The following is a 15,419-nucleotide window of genomic DNA, read 5'->3' as shown; positions in this document are numbered from 1 at the left end:
CAAAGCTTTCTTCAGCCCTTCCTACACAAGTCAGCCTTTCTTCTGAGCAAGTCTGACAATCAGAGAGATCTCCAATCCAGATTGCCTTTTTTCTTTTCCAGTTGAGTGGCTTTAGGATTCCCTTTAAATTGATGATAACAGTGATGCATTTGTTTACTGAAAAAACTTTGTTGGTGTAAAAAACATTTATTTATTATATAAATTATTTATTTATTATATAAATATACTGTGTATACGATATAAATATATAGGAACATGTTACTCTCCGCTTAACGCTGTCTGCGATGGGTGGCTGTGGTTGTTTCTGGTACACTCATTCATTTCAAGTGAAGTGATTCAGCGATGGAGCTCAACATGGTGTTTTCACTAAAGCCTTGACATTTTCAAGAGCATAGGCTACAACAACAGCAGTGGTGTGTTTCTTAGTTGGTTAGGAGCGCTTAGAAATTCTTTATCTTTCAGAGAAGAAAAACAGGTTAGAAAGTGATTTTGTGCATCTGATAACGGATACCAGAAAAAGCAGACCCATGAGGGTAGAGCAGTGGGCATCCTGATCCTAGTGGAAAGTGTCCCTGCCCACATCAGGGGGGTCAGAACAAGGTGGGCTTTAACATCTTTTCCAACCCAAAGCATTCTATGATTCTATAAGAGATACAGCACAAACAAAGGCCTGTATTTCTCTGTAACTCAGGTGCTGTACAGTTTCATATACATAATTACTATGACGTATCTTAGTCTTTAGACTCCTGTTAATTTTGAGATTTAGTAAATTTAAGCCGGTTTCAAGTTCTCTAAAGCCAACATACTGATGCTTTCCAGTGAAATGACTTTGCAAAACTTCTTTTCAATGAGCAACCAATGGTCTTCCTCCATAATGAAAAAAAAATTTGTTTTGCAGAATCCTCCAATGCTACTTTATTGACCAATGCAGAAAAAATTGCTACAATTACAACCACACATACTCCTCAGCAAATACCACAGGAGACCAGGTCAGATTGTTTTCCTTGAGGAGAGCGTGATGCCCTGCTCTCTGTTTGGTTACTTCTTGATCATCTTCACATCCCATGAGCTGTCTTTTTCCTCTCTCCCTCTTTCTCTCATGCACTGCAGCAGGAACAACACAAAACCAAAGCAGGAATCCCAGTTTGATTTCAAACCACCCCAAGCAGCACAGGTAAGGAATGCCTTTCTAATTGCTTTGTTTACCACAGACTATTGCTTCCAATCTGCTTACGGGCTGCGCTCAAATGTTTCCCTTGAAAATCCATACTGGGAGGCTGTTCTGTTTGCTGGAGAAAGAGGGATTTGCTGATGAGTTTCTTAATACGTGTTGCTTTTGTTTCAGCTGACAAACATTTCCAAAACATTCTCACTAAGACTTTAAGAAAAAGTTAATGTTTTTATGACAGTAGTGATTGATGTGTTTGTTTATAGAAGTGTATGTTTTAAGGGGGCTCTCCACAAAGCACTGCTGTGTGCAAATGATAACATCAGGGAACAAAAAAGAGCAAAACTTAATAAGGAGCTGTTGCTGGAGTGCTCCAGGTTTTGCGGACAGTGTCTTATTAGAGAGATTATTCCACTGTTATCTTTCCTTGCCACTGGCCATCCCAGAAGTAACCTCCTCCATCAGGGACTTCAAAACATCCCTGTGCCAACAGCATTGTGCTGTACAGAAAAACAATGCGTGCACTTCTGACCTGACAAAGGAGTAGAAGGGGTGGTAACAAAATGGAGAAGACAGCACTGTGGTGTAGACTCATCCCAGTTACCAGCTAATTAGAGCCTGGCACTGGGAGCGGTGTTGTCTTCACCGCCCTTTGCAGAGGAGATCCTCATGTGTGTGTGAGAGCTCAACTGATTTTGTTTTAAGTTATGAGTGATAGAAATAATAACATTCATTGGCTGAATAATTTCAAAACGAGAACTAGAGACGCATGTAACTTTCTGTTCAATTGCACATATGTTGTCTTCCCTCCAGCAGGACCAAGATTTTTACACTGTTGAGCTGGAAAGAGGAGCCAAAGGGTTTGGCTTCAGCCTGCGAGGCGGCCGGGAGTATAATATGGATCTGTACGTGCTGCGGCTAGCTGAGGATGGTCCAGCTGAGAGATGTGGGAAGATGAGGGTATGCACAAACGGATTTTAAAGGCGTGCTGCTTTGCAATGAGCTGACTTGCCTGCCTCTCCCCTACAGACACGCCTTCTGCTGTGCTAGCTAATGGGAAAATTAAATGTTAACTGAAAGGAGCAGTAGTTCCTACTTGGTGCTGTCAGTGGCTTCTGGCACTCTTTATATACAGTCTCCAGAAGTGTATGTGCATTGGAAAACTTCACCCCGTCTCTGCTGAAACCCATATTTCCAAATTGTAATACTTAAACGGACCTTTAAAGCTAACAATGATATGGGAAGCAATGAAAATGTAAGTCACAGTCTTTGCCATCTCCTTTAAAGCTGGAGATGTGTAGAGAATTAGGTTGTCCTACCTGATCCTTGTCTCTGCTGGGGATAGAGCAGCCGGGGACCATTCGTGTATATTGACTGTTGGGTTGAAAAATTATAGTATAGTTTTAATTAGTATTAACTGTTTACTTTGCATATCTTCTAAATTATAAACGTTATAGCTCAGTTATAAAATGCCTACAGAAAGGAAGTTACCACGTTTTATGTATTCCTTGCTCCTCTGATAGAGAATGCGTAGTAACTTTGAAGTATGTCTGTCTTCTCCAGACAAATTACATGAAGGGCATTTTCAACATTCTTTTGCTAGAGCTAGATTTATAAGTCCAAAAATGTTGCTGATGAAAGTAAGTCATCACTGCCCCGTGGAAGCCAATGCTTTGACAAGTTCTTCCAAGCTCTGTTGTTCTATCCTGATAAATGCTTATATTTACAAGAGGAGATTTGCTGGTTCGTACCAGGTATTTATATCCAAGTGAGAAATGGACCTGAAAAAACTGCTTGAACATCTTGGTTACAGCAAGTCACAAAACAAGCAAGCAGTTTGACCAAAAGCTTGAAAACAGTAAAAGCAAAATCAGAACAGTTCTCACATAGACCTAGTTACTAAACGGTACAGTAATGCAGGGTGTTTTTACAGAATGGCAGTGAAATAATTTGACACCTCAAGCTTTCCCTGCCCTCTTCGTGTCTCCCAGACCCCCACACACTGTTTTCAGTGGACTCGCAGCCATGGCATTAGATGTCACTGGATGGAGTTAGGCACATGTAGCCCTACCTGGTGCATATTTAGTCCTCTCTCTTTGCTGTGGCCATTGTCTTCTGTGCACTGTGCTGGGGGGGGCCCTCTTCAGGGCTTCTTTCTAATCTCACACTCTTCTCTTTTATTGCTTTGACAGATTGGTGATGAAATCCTAGAGATCAACGGGGAAACTACCAAGAACATGAAGCATGCTCGGGCCATCGAACTGATTAAAAATGGTGGCCGCAGGGTCCGCCTGTTTCTGAAACGTGGAGATGGCTCTGTCCCAGAATATGGTGGGTCAAACTATGAAAACATTCCTTTCTTCCCTGGCATCACTCCATGAATGATTTGTCTCAAGATCTGAAGCGGGAATTCTTTTTTATTTTCCTTTCTCACCAGTGTCTTACCAACCTTTGCAACATATGGTTAATTGCCTCGCTTGTGCTGAATTTTCTACACATTTCATCCTTTGCTTGCTTCCATGGACTTGGGGCGCAGTGTAAGGCAAGATCATCATAGCAGTATTTTTGGTGATCAGAGAGGAAAACAAAACAAAACAAAACAAAAAACCTTATTGTCTTGTCCAGCCAAACAAGGAATGTCATTGAACTGTGCCAAACTGTTTCTCAGCGGCTGAATTGTTGTTCAAATAGGTCTCTACTTCTAATCAATGCAAAAAACTGGGATCCTGAGTTGTTATTCTGAAGCAGTGATTATCTATTTTTTTTTGTTAGGATTTTCTCTTAGTTCCTGTCTGTATTCATAGACATGAATGCCAAGATGGCTTATGGGATTTTTGCCTTCCCTTAATATTTATGTAAATATTTATAAAGTTATTTAAGGAAAAAAAGAAAAAGAAGCTTTACTGCAAAAATATATTGATTTGGCCTCCTGAGCCCTTTTCTCCCCCTTTAAACAGTCTGCTGGTTTCAACTTGTTAATTCATAAGGCCTGAAAAGGCGTGGGGGTTGTGAAAAGGTGCTCTCATCTCTGTGTTGGGGGAACGTTCAGCCCTCGTTTCTTACTAAGAATTGCATTAGAATTCCGTTTCTTCCCCCGGAGGTTGGATTGCTGGGTGGCTTAACATAGCACACTATTTAATATTACAATTATGTCTTATTTATTTGAGATAATTGTCATATATTGTGCCCTCGATGGAGGGCTACTCCCAACCAAAGGTCTTTGAGGTTTCTATAGAAACTGATGATTGAAGGGATGTCCTTTACATTTCTCTCCCCTTATTTGGGTTATTTCTGTGTCAGGAAGTTCTGTGTTTATCATTCGCTCCATGTTCTAATAACGAAACCAAAATCATTCTGCACAATTTATGAACTAGATTTTCTTTTCATTTACTGTACAAAGTTTGAGAGTTTCTGCTCACTCTGTTCACTACTTAAAATGACCAATTCAGAGTATAACCAACCAACAATTGAAGTATTTAACAATACGAAAGGGAAGTTGTGGGTTTATACTTCTGTAATATAAATAGCACACCAGAAGGTTCAATGATGGCACTGAAATTCTGTAATGTTCTTTCTACTTTTGTCTTTTCCTATACTCCTTTGGATGTACAGTACTGTATCATATGCTAGACTGCATCAATACCCTGTAAATTAAGTGCTTCACATCTCAAAGCATATGTCTGTTGCACTGAGGATGAAAATCCAACACCAGTTTTCTTTTGGCTAATGCTAAACCACTAAACGTTCATTTTCCACGCAAGGATTTAATATACAGGGGCTGCACTACTTACTGTAAAGAATATCCTTGTAACATTTGGGACTCCTTCCTCTCTTTGTTCTGTTCGCTGCAGTCACAAATGGTTCCTCTAATAATGTTAAGTTCCAATATTTTTCTGACTTGATTGGAACGTGCTTCTCTATGAGGCTGTATATTTTTGTAATGAGTTTTGTACTTATTTTTAATGTTGTGGTCTCTGGTGGACTTTATTTTTCGTTGTTGTTTGATTGTTAATGTTTTTTCTATGACATTCTGTGTCGCTGTTCCAGCTGTCTTTTAGAATGGATGCTCTCGTTGTCTGGGTTATTGAATCACCTCTTAGATGTCTCTTTATGTCACAATAATAACAACCGCTGTCTTTGCAGCCTTATATTTGGGTGAAGCCTAGACAATCTGACTGGAAAAATAAACTTTCTTTATTCTAAGATAAAATATGAAGATTTTTCTTTCTTTCACCTTTAATATAGGGAATCTAAATTTTCTACTTTTCTCTTTCTCTTTCTCTTACTTTTCTTGGTGCTGGGCTCTTCCTTCCTCAGCGATGATACCTCCTAATATCGCTGCATGTATGAGAAATGACAAGCTCGGGGAGTCTTGCTTCTACCTTATGGGCCATAATCAAACTACGGTTTGTAGCTAAAATCAATATTAGGTGTTTTTGTGCTGTGGCCTAATTCCCTCACATTGCTTTCCGCTTCGCTATATTTTATATGTACAGCAATTCATTCCGAGCACCCTGCGTCCCCTGAATTGTAAGTACACCACCAAACACCTTTAAGCCTCGCTTGTACCTTGTGTGATAGCCAGGTTGCTGCAAGCCACGTGCTTACAGCTGTGGAAAAGAGGTGTGGTCCTGCCTGGGAATGCTAATGAGCAAAAATGCGCACATGTGAGTCACAACACAGGTTTCACTTGGAAATCACCCAAGTAATGGCCCATGCCCACATCGACCCTCCCAGGCTAAGGAACGGAGATGTCACCAGGTGGGAGACATTGTGGTGGCAGGAGCAAGCAGTATGTACAGTGTTTGGCATGGGGGAGGGAAGACAAAAGGGAGAAAAATAGAAAAAAAAAATCTGTCCCCCATACATGTCTGTGACGGGTTTTGGTCATTGCCATTGGGACAGCCCACCTCGAGGTCAGCGTGGGCTGCAAGAAGTGTAGCAGCACCGGCCGAGCTGCCCCGCAGAAATTGCTTAAAAAAATACAATAACAAATAAAAACAGCACCCACATTAAGTCAGCACGGCTACTTTAATGACTGCTGCGTCTCTAATGAATCATTCATAAACATCATTCCAAATGACATGAGTGACTGAGGCTAAGCTGCAGGGCAGGGCTGCGGGCTCGGTTCTGGGGTTTTATTCAGCTTTGCAGTTTGGGTTACAGAGGTAGCTCAGCTGGATTTTACATGAAAATAATGAGCTGGAGATTAGGTGTTAATCAAAGCCATTCTACATATTATAATACCTTTCCATTGCTTTGATACGAAAAAACCATACCTTCTGTCATCATCTGTTGAATCATTGTGGCAAAACCAAAATCTACCCTAGGACTTCTCATAACATGGCAGAATTAAGTGAGATTAAGTAAAGTCTTAGAATGGAAATTGCATGATTACAGTCTAATTCTCACACCTTCAAAACGTTCTTTTGCAAGGTCAGAACATAATGATCAGTTCTGTTTTCTGCACTTTTTCCGCTGTTTGAAACAAGGCCTTCCTCAACGGGAAGGCAATGCTTTCAAAAGGCTTAAAAGAAAAAAATTATGCCCTTAGGCCCTCTTTATTGGAAACTATTAAAAAAAAAATCCAGCAACCCAATGTACTTTTTTTTTATCCCCCCTGGAGAGAAAGTAGCATAAGTGGATGGGGGAAATGTAAAAAGCCCCATGACAAGAAGAGCATAACGATGCTATCGGCCTGGACCAAAACACGGCTAAGAACAGAGCAGCACCAGTACTAACCTGTAACTCTCCTTGTTCGCAGTTAAATTAACAAAAGCTTCAGTTAGCCCTCGCTGACTGCTTTAACAGTTGTTTGTTTTTGTCACTAATGAAGTCTGGAGAGTGCTAAGTGGTGTCACGGCGCTGCGGAAGGCTGCGGTACCAAACGCTTTGCTGTTATTTTCTTTCAGACCCCAGCAGTGACAGGAACAGTCCCGCCACAGGTTCACAAAATGTATCGGAAATGAAACCCGCGCCATCCGACCGACGGCAGCACCCATCATTGGAGTCCAGTTATCCACCAGACCTTCACAAATCATCACAACATGGGGACAAGCGGACTTACGTTAGAGACCTAAAAGGCAGCAGAGAGGTTAGCAGACATCCCAACGAACACCACACTTGGAACGGGACTTGTAAAGCCAACGACACCGTGCCAGGCAGGAGGACGGAGCGGTCACCGGAGAGGAGACGCGAGAGGCAGCCGGAGAGGGCGGCGGTGAATGGGCAGAAGAGGAGGTCACCCGAAAAGCAGCGCCGGGAAGGGACGAGGAGCGCCGACAACACCCTAGAGAGACGGGAGCGGCATGAGAGGAGGAGAGACCTCTCCCCAGAGAGACGCAGGGAGCGGTCACCCGGCCGGCGCCGGCGCTCGCTGGAGAGACTCACGGAGCCCAGGAGGTCACCGGAGCAGAGAAGGGAGAACTCCCTGGACCGGCGAGCCAAGTCGTCCGACCGGCGGAGAGAGCGGTCGCCCGAGCGGCGGCTCAGGGAAGAGCGGGCCGGCCACCGGCAGAGGGAAGATGCCAGCTGGAAGCAAGAGGCGAGCCGCCGGCACCCAACTGAGCAGCGCAGGCGGCCCTACAAGGAGTGCAGCACCGACCTCAGCATCTGAGGGGTCCCTGCCGCCTTCCCCGCGCCGCGGGAGCTGGAACCACCCGGGCTCCACGAGGCGAGGAGGCACCCGCTGGTCCTACAAACCTTTTATGCAGATGAAATCTTATAACAAAAAAAAAACATTTAAAAAAAAAGTGTTGTGCCTGATGTATAATATTAAAGAAAGTATTTTTCAATGTATGCTTTTTTTTTTTTTTAATTACTTGCCAAATGTTGGTCCTAAAGGATTATAAAGTTTTGTTTCTACATTCTTTGTAGATTTCTTAAGAGTAATTCCTTTATCAGGCTACTTTCCCCCCTCCCCAGTATAGTAAATGGGGGTAGCCAGTAATATAACGTAGGTAAAGGATTTTATGACCAAGTTGGAATAATTTGATCCAGACTGTTCTCTAGTGACTCACTGCTACACTGTATGTAGAAAAATTTTTTAAGGGTTGGGGGTGGGGATGGAAGAAAATTGTTCATCTCAGTAGGAATGGAGCGCTCCTGCTGAAGGAATTAAAAAGAAAGAGACAAAATGTTCCTAAAATTGCAAGAACTGTTTGAAGAGACTACTGTTTCAATGAAGGATATTTATAATAATAAATAATAATAAATAATAATTAAAAAAAAAAAAAGAACAAAAAACCCACACAGCACAAGGTGATTTGCGATAAGGAATTTTTAGTTTGTTCCATGAACAGTTTATACTTTCAGGCCCCCTCTACAGGATGCACAAAGGCAGAAAGACTGGTAACCACCATGCCTGTGTCACACACTAACGTAGACTGTTGATCTCTCATTAGCCTCAGCAACACTTAACGATATTTCATTAAGGCAGCCACCGCAGCCCTCCTCATCTTCTAGATGTATATGGACAGCAACCCCGAATGTGCATGGTATTGTGTGTCTGCTTTGGAGCAAGGGAAGGGAGCAGAATGCCCTGAAGGCATTGCGGTGGGGAGTCCTCCCTCGGAGCAGGTGTATTCCTTCTGCTCAGGCAAAACCAGTGGGCTCTTCTTATTTTGCCAAATTCAGACAAACTCTCTCTTCTCGCTCCGTGTTTAAGTTTTTATTTTACTGGTTCATCCTTCCTGAGACAAAAGGAGTGCACTTGCTGGGAAAAAAAAAAAAATAAATGGATGCATCAAAGGAAAAACACAGGCAAAAAGAGGCAATCAGTGGGACAACCTGGTTGTAGAAGCCTACCCATGCTGGTTACATGCTGTAAAATTGAGTCTGAGAACAGCAGCAAAAGGGAAACCTGCAAGTTTCTAAGTTGTGTTTTTTAAATTTGCAAGTTGTGTGGTAAGTCTGCTGTAGTATTGGTCTGAGATTTTAATGGATTACTGCCTAGCTGAGCCAAAATGTTTGCCGTTACTGTTGGACCACTAAAGTAACCTGCTGCTTTTTACAGTGCATTGATGTGTACATGTATACTGTTTCACATTTTCCATATGAACACAAAAACATTGCAAGTCTATCACTGTTGTTGCCATGGTACTGTAAAAACAAAACCAAGAAAGAAGATGGCCAATCATTGTGTGTACAGTTTAAATTGTAATTAATAGAGCCTGTTGGAAAAAAAACCACAAAACTGTTGCCTTTTTCTTGTATAAAAGAGGATTTATGACAAAATTTAGCTGTGAGGAATGTGATTACGTGTTTATATTTCTGAAAATGGAACAAATCGATTCAGGGGAATATATTTTAATGTAAACTGAATCAGGTATGTAAAGCTGTTTTAAAATGGGAGACTATATAAGTAATTCTAAAGCTTTTGTTGGTTCAAATATCATTTCTTTCTTCATGGTGGGCCTGCTTATATATTCTTAAGCACATGTATGCAGTCTATGTTCTTCAATCATCATTTCTTGCAATGTGCTATCAACATGATGCTCTTTTCTGTGTTGATGAAAAGCAGTATGTGGGCCAATCTTTTTTATAAAACACTATGCATATATAAATACTACATTGTTCATAGCTTTATTTGACTTATTGGGTTTATACATAACACTAGGATGAGTAGATGTGGACTTACCCAGTATGAGCTTATTTCCTTGGAACAGACACTATGTATATGATGTAGCAACAAAGAAGGAGAAAGTCTGTGAATGCTATTTTTATTATCAAATAAACTTTTCCATACAAAGCATACATACGAGTGTAGTGATAAGATGAAGGAAGAGCCACACCTTAACGTTACATACTCATCCCTTGCCTAAAGCAGTAGGTTACAGGTTCCAAGGTCCATCCATTAAATATGGTAATATTTGACAAGCCATAAAGCACAGGTTCCCAGTTTTCCAATATAAAGTGTTCTTCCCCAGAAGAAGCAGAAGCTGAGGGTTTAAGTGGAGCAGGGTTTCTTGTTACGCCTGGGATGCAGCCTGAGTCTTTAAGGGTACGTTTGGGTCTATAGGAAAATGCACAGGTCTTTTAGATTTTACTGATTTATGATGCTCAGTGCCTTTTCATTACAAAATTATGTTGTGATGTTATACATGGCTCCTGAATTTTTGTCTTCTGCTGCTACCACTGTTTTCCCTCTCCATCTTCATGTAGTAACGTAGTTTAAATGGTCCTAGAGAGCTGATTAAGTGAGTCTTAAGGTTTGTCTCAAGCTAACGAAGATTGTACATCATTAATACTGAAATTATATATTATAGAAACATTCAATTTAAAAAATACTGAAAGCCAGGAAAAAAAAATATATAGTTGCTCATTTTTTTTAGTAGTGGTGGTGGTATTCTTTCTACTGCTTCCAAACCCACTCAGAGCTAAAGTAGTAGCACTGCAGCTCCATATTCCATTGTGCAGCATTATTCCCTTTAATTCATTCCAGCTGTATTTCTGACCATAAAATGCTTACATTATTCAAAGCTTCTGAAAATGAACAGAAATACTTTTTTCAAAAATGTAACTTGGCTGACGCTTTGTCCAGCAGTGTTCTACCATTAGGGTGCTGCCAAAAGGATGAATTAGTGTTTGTTTCTGATGAAGAATTGAAAAGGTTATGAAGTGGTAAGTGAAAGAGCTCAGCAAATTGATATTGTTAGTTTCTCTTTATTTTCCTTTTTTATTATTATTATTTTAACATCTTTTTAACTTATCAGTCTTACATGGTCAGATCCTGTTCTACCAGTGTGCTCAGTCCCATTCTTTGTGCACATGTTGATTAATACCTGAACTTGGGAGTTTATGTCTGCAGACAGGAGGCTGTTCAATAGCATGGAGAGTTACATGGGTTTTTATCTTTTTGGTTGGAGCTACAAGTAACCTCTGAGCTGCATTTACCTTTATACTCTTTCACTCATTTCCCTCCTCCTTGAATATTCATTTCTTGGCGCTGAAGCCAGTGTTTTATTTAATAGTGATCCCGTGTTAAATCCATCTTCTGCACTATGCTTGTTTTATCACCGGAGTAGTAATTATAGGTACTGTTCTCCTCCTCACTTTGGTACCTTTTGTTGCAACAGGCTTTCGGCTCTGTCTCTTGGCCGACTGTTCTGCTGAAGATCATTATAAATGGCTCATAATATGCTCCGTTTATTTGGCTATCATAAATAGCACCAGGAAAAGATGTCATTTATGACCTGCCATCTGTAAATGTGTGTTTGTTAGGCCTTTGGGATTGTATTTCTTAAAAAAAAAAAAAAGAGAGAGAGAGAACTAAACAAGAATCCCAATTTACTCAGCAGTTGTTTGAAATGGTGTGAATCTGATGATGCCATTTGCTATGTTGGATGTGATGCCAGTCCGTCAGCATTGCTTCCTATGTACGTGACAAAGAGACAGTGAAGTGCAATGCAAATGGAAAATCGATGGATGTCAGGACAGAAAGGAGTATAAAATACATGCTGCCACAAGCACTGCTGCTTAGTGTGTTTAGAAACTCACTGGTCGGGATTGACCACATTACGACAATCTGACACACAAACCCTAACTTCAACTCAGAAACTGCATTTCAGAATTGAAGGCATTTGTATTTCTTTTCCCATACTGCTTTTATTGGCTTGATCTTGGAGCCAGATAGTTTTGTATCTGTACAATACAGTGGGAAAATCAAAGGCTCTGTCTTTGTAGGATGTCCTCTTCCAAATTCCTACAAGAAGCCACTGGACCATGTCTTCACCCAAACTCAGTGGCAATTAGCATACAGGTAGCTATGATGTGAAATTTACCCTTCACCATGCTCTTCTAAATAATAAATGGCCATCAAAGTTTAAAAATGCAAAGTTTAAATGTGGACACAGTTTCTAAAATATTTAAAATCATTATGTTTCTTGATATTTACAGGGCCTGGGAGAGAGACAGCACGCATGCTCCTTCCCAGATGGAGCTATGCCAACTGCAGGATTGGTTCTATAAAAAATTAACAATTTATATCAAAATGTAGGAAGTTGTCTGCAGAATAGTGTTTGAATTTTGGTTAAATACCTCTAATTGGCTCGGGCTCTGAGCACATTTTATCTAGGACATAGTATGGTATAAATGCCATTAGATCAAGTGGTGTTTATCCATTAGTTTGAGCTCAGAGAGTTCTGTTGTTTATGAACTACATAATGAATGTAATGATGCTAACATATGAATAGTTTCTAATACCATAATTTATATTTAAAACATTAAAATAAATACGTAATGATCATTATTTATTTATATTTATTACCCCCATAGCTCAGCAGAATGCAGTGCCCAGGTAACTTTGCGTATCTGGGAGTAGGGCCACCAGAAATGAGCTCTGGGCAGTCAGTGCAAGGCAATGTGTGCTCCAGTGCTTCCACTTCAGAGCAAATCAGGCATCTCTGCGCAAAGCCATTTCGGTGATAATGTGAGCTAAAGCGATGCACCCCTCACTGGCACAGCAGATGAGCCCACCACTGATGTAGCTGCCTGCCTGGGCAGGTGTGGGGGAGCCGAGGAGCAAATCTGTCAGCATGCAAATTGAACGAGATGTTTCAAAGAGCTGTCTGAGCTTCAGGATGGTGCAGTTGAAGCGGAGGCAGTTTCCTCTCTTCAAGAAGTCTCAGCTTTAATTTTGCAACAGCTGGTTTCTTAAAAGGGAGCTGCTGAGGAGGGTTGTTGCAGCTAGAGAGAGAGACGAGCAGAAAGTGCTCTGCAGAGGAATAAATACTTTATCCTAGTGTGTTCTCTTTGGTTATATCCAAGAAAATCCAAATGGCTGGCATTCAGCCTTTCAGTCCATTCTGAAGCTGATGGGACTTCAGTGCTTAGTGTAAGAGCAAGTCATGTTTGTAGGAAACAGGAATTAGACCTCGCTTATGTGGCTGCCATAGACCAGGCTGTATCTCCACTCCTGTCTCATCTACAACCAGTCTTAAATTCCCTCAGTTTTGATTGCAAATTTTTAGAAATTTCAGTCTTCACATCTTGTCTGTTATTAGAGGACTGAACTTAATAGGAACCTGCATTTGGTGTGAGCTAAGGGCAAATGTATGGATGTATCTCCAGTAAATTTCTGAGTCGGGAAATGGATGTTGAGTGTTCCTCCAAGCCTGGTGACTCCTTTAATATGAATGCGATCTGCTGCACTGGCTATCTTGCATCTGTCTGAGGACAGCCAGCAGCAGGACTGTCTGGGGGAGGAAGCTGGCTGAGGCTTATCCCATATGTGCTAGAGAAAATATTGATTGGATACGGAAGCAACTTGGAGAGTTTCTTGAGGACTCGAGCTTTTTTTCCTCATAAATGTGCAGTTTTTGCTCATTGTTTCTCAGTAACATTCTTCTGGATCCTGTTTTCACTTTGGGGATCCCCAGGCAACTTCTTTCCTCTCTATTTGATCCAACAATTGTTGCCATTGCTTTGAAGCATTGAGTCTGCTGGCAAAGCCCTTGTCTTTGTAACCTCTGAACTGCAGTTGTGTAACATGGGACTCATGTCCAAGAGCATGAGGCAGCTTCTCTGACATTCAATGCAGCACCAGACATGGTCAGCATGTCCCTCTTCTGTATCCCATTGGAAGCAGAGGTCCCAGCCACAGGCAGAGGGAAGGGCAATCTCAGGACCCACACAAAGCCAAGCACTGCTCTCTGAAGGAGCACCAAAGTACCATGTCCTGTGGGTTTCCAGATGTGACATAAAAACTAAAAGCTAAGATTTATATAGCTGATTCACAGTACTGGCTTCATTATTCTGTGAAATTTACTGAATGGTTAGAAGATGTTTAAAGATGATTTCACTGTGTCTTATTAACATGGTATTAATAACAGTAACAGAAAGAGAAGACCATAAGAAAATATATGGCAAATGTTTCTTGTTGTGCTTTCTTATTTTCTTGCTGAGGTGGCTGCACTATTGAGGATGCTTGAGACATCTGTTTTCCTTCCCCAGTCCCTTCTCTGTTTGAAAGGGTAACTTGATGGGACAGATGTTTGTGGACAAAATGTTGGGCATGTCAGAAAGAAATCTTGCTGGAACCTTAGAGAAAATGTCTAAACTGGGTCTTCAGTGGTACGTGGAAAATATCACTTTATACCAGTGATACGTGCTATCACTTAATATATATTTTATATGCTGAAAAAGCTTAGCTCTTAACAAAAGAAACTGCTAACAGAACTTTCCTATGTGTGGCACACTTCTTTCCCTGCCCAATTAACAGGGTTGAAAGTTAACTACCACTGAAGTTCCTTGTACCTTGGGGACAGCTCTACCTGAAAGTTTTCATTTTAATTGTGCAATAACAATGCAAAAATATGCAAATGATAAACAGCTCTAAAGTGCTTAATATGACACAGCACACACAATTTTGATTGTCTACAAAGCCTGTGTCAAGAGCTTGGATCAAGGCCGCGTGAAGGACCCCATACCTGTGGGTGTACCACTGTCCCACCCACCCAGTCCCTGAGCATGGTTAATCTCTGTATGCAATTAATACTAATATTTATGGTCATTGCTTCTGCTGTTGATTTGCTTCAGTGTATGGGAAAAATTCACGTCCTTCTGCTCGCTAAGGATTTCTTCATTCAGTCAGGTTTACTCTCCTTATTCCAATTACAATTTAATACATATAGCTCCTTCTTTAAACATGGCTTCACAGCCTTTCCAAATTATTCACCCTTTCTGTTTTACTGACATATGTATTACAGCCATAAAGTCTCATGATTTTTACTTTAAAATTTCTTCTATAAAAGGGATGCACTCAAGTTCAGTGGGCCAAAAATAGACACACACTGACTAAAGGTTTAGACTTGTTTTAGACCCTGTTTCACTGTGAAAAAATTATCCATAATAATACCTCTTGGGAGAGAAAAGTCAAGTGAATTTCGTAGTAAAGTACTGAATAAAAGGCAAGCAGGATGATGTGAGCTTCATTAAAAAGTGAATGTGTGTTTATTTTTACTTCCATCCAAAATGAGGTTTGGTTTTCTGTATGTTTCAACTTTTTTTTTTCATGTTTTCAGCTTGTCTTCCTACCTGAATTCTCCCACAGCTGCTACACCTCATGATTTATATCATTGTCTTGTCATATCTCTTGATAAAGTGGTGAACTGTTGATTCCTTTATTTTCGGCATGCTCTTTGTCTTTATCAACTTTTACTGCAAAGCACAGCAATTCATTCTTTCTCAGTCTCTGTTTGCTACATGGTTTTCTATGAAAGGCAGGATGCTGTGAGATTTGGGACTTCATTTA

At 40.8% G+C, this 15,419-nt stretch overlaps 1 protein-coding gene across 18 annotated transcripts in view; it reads left to right on the top strand.

The window, feature by feature from the left end:
• The window catches only part of MAGI1 (membrane associated guanylate kinase, WW and PDZ domain containing 1), a 301,269-nt gene extending 291,347 nt beyond the window's left edge, over positions 1 to 9,922 (top strand). For 13 of the 18 annotated variants that reach the window (XM_021409802.1, XM_021409818.1, XM_021409800.1 and 10 more), the window contains 5 exons: positions 899 to 989; positions 1,111 to 1,174; positions 1,982 to 2,128; positions 3,361 to 3,499; positions 7,081 to 9,922. In XM_021409802.1, coding sequence (XP_021265477.1) covers positions 899 to 989; positions 1,111 to 1,174; positions 1,982 to 2,128; positions 3,361 to 3,499; positions 7,081 to 7,784 — 1,145 coding nt within the window. In that variant the 3' untranslated portion in view covers positions 7,785 to 9,922. The remainder of the gene's footprint in view (positions 1 to 898; positions 990 to 1,110; positions 1,175 to 1,981; positions 2,129 to 3,360; positions 3,500 to 7,080) is intronic. The other 5 variants (XM_021409816.1, XM_021409815.1, XM_021409803.1 and 2 more) reach the window with 1 other exon arrangement.

The sequence above is a fragment of the Numida meleagris genome, chromosome 11, assembly GCF_002078875.1.
Source record: "Numida meleagris isolate 19003 breed g44 Domestic line chromosome 11, NumMel1.0, whole genome shotgun sequence".
In the NCBI taxonomy this organism is placed as follows: Eukaryota; Metazoa; Chordata; class Aves; order Galliformes; family Numididae; genus Numida; species Numida meleagris.
This window is presented reverse-complemented; position numbering and strand designations above follow the sequence as displayed.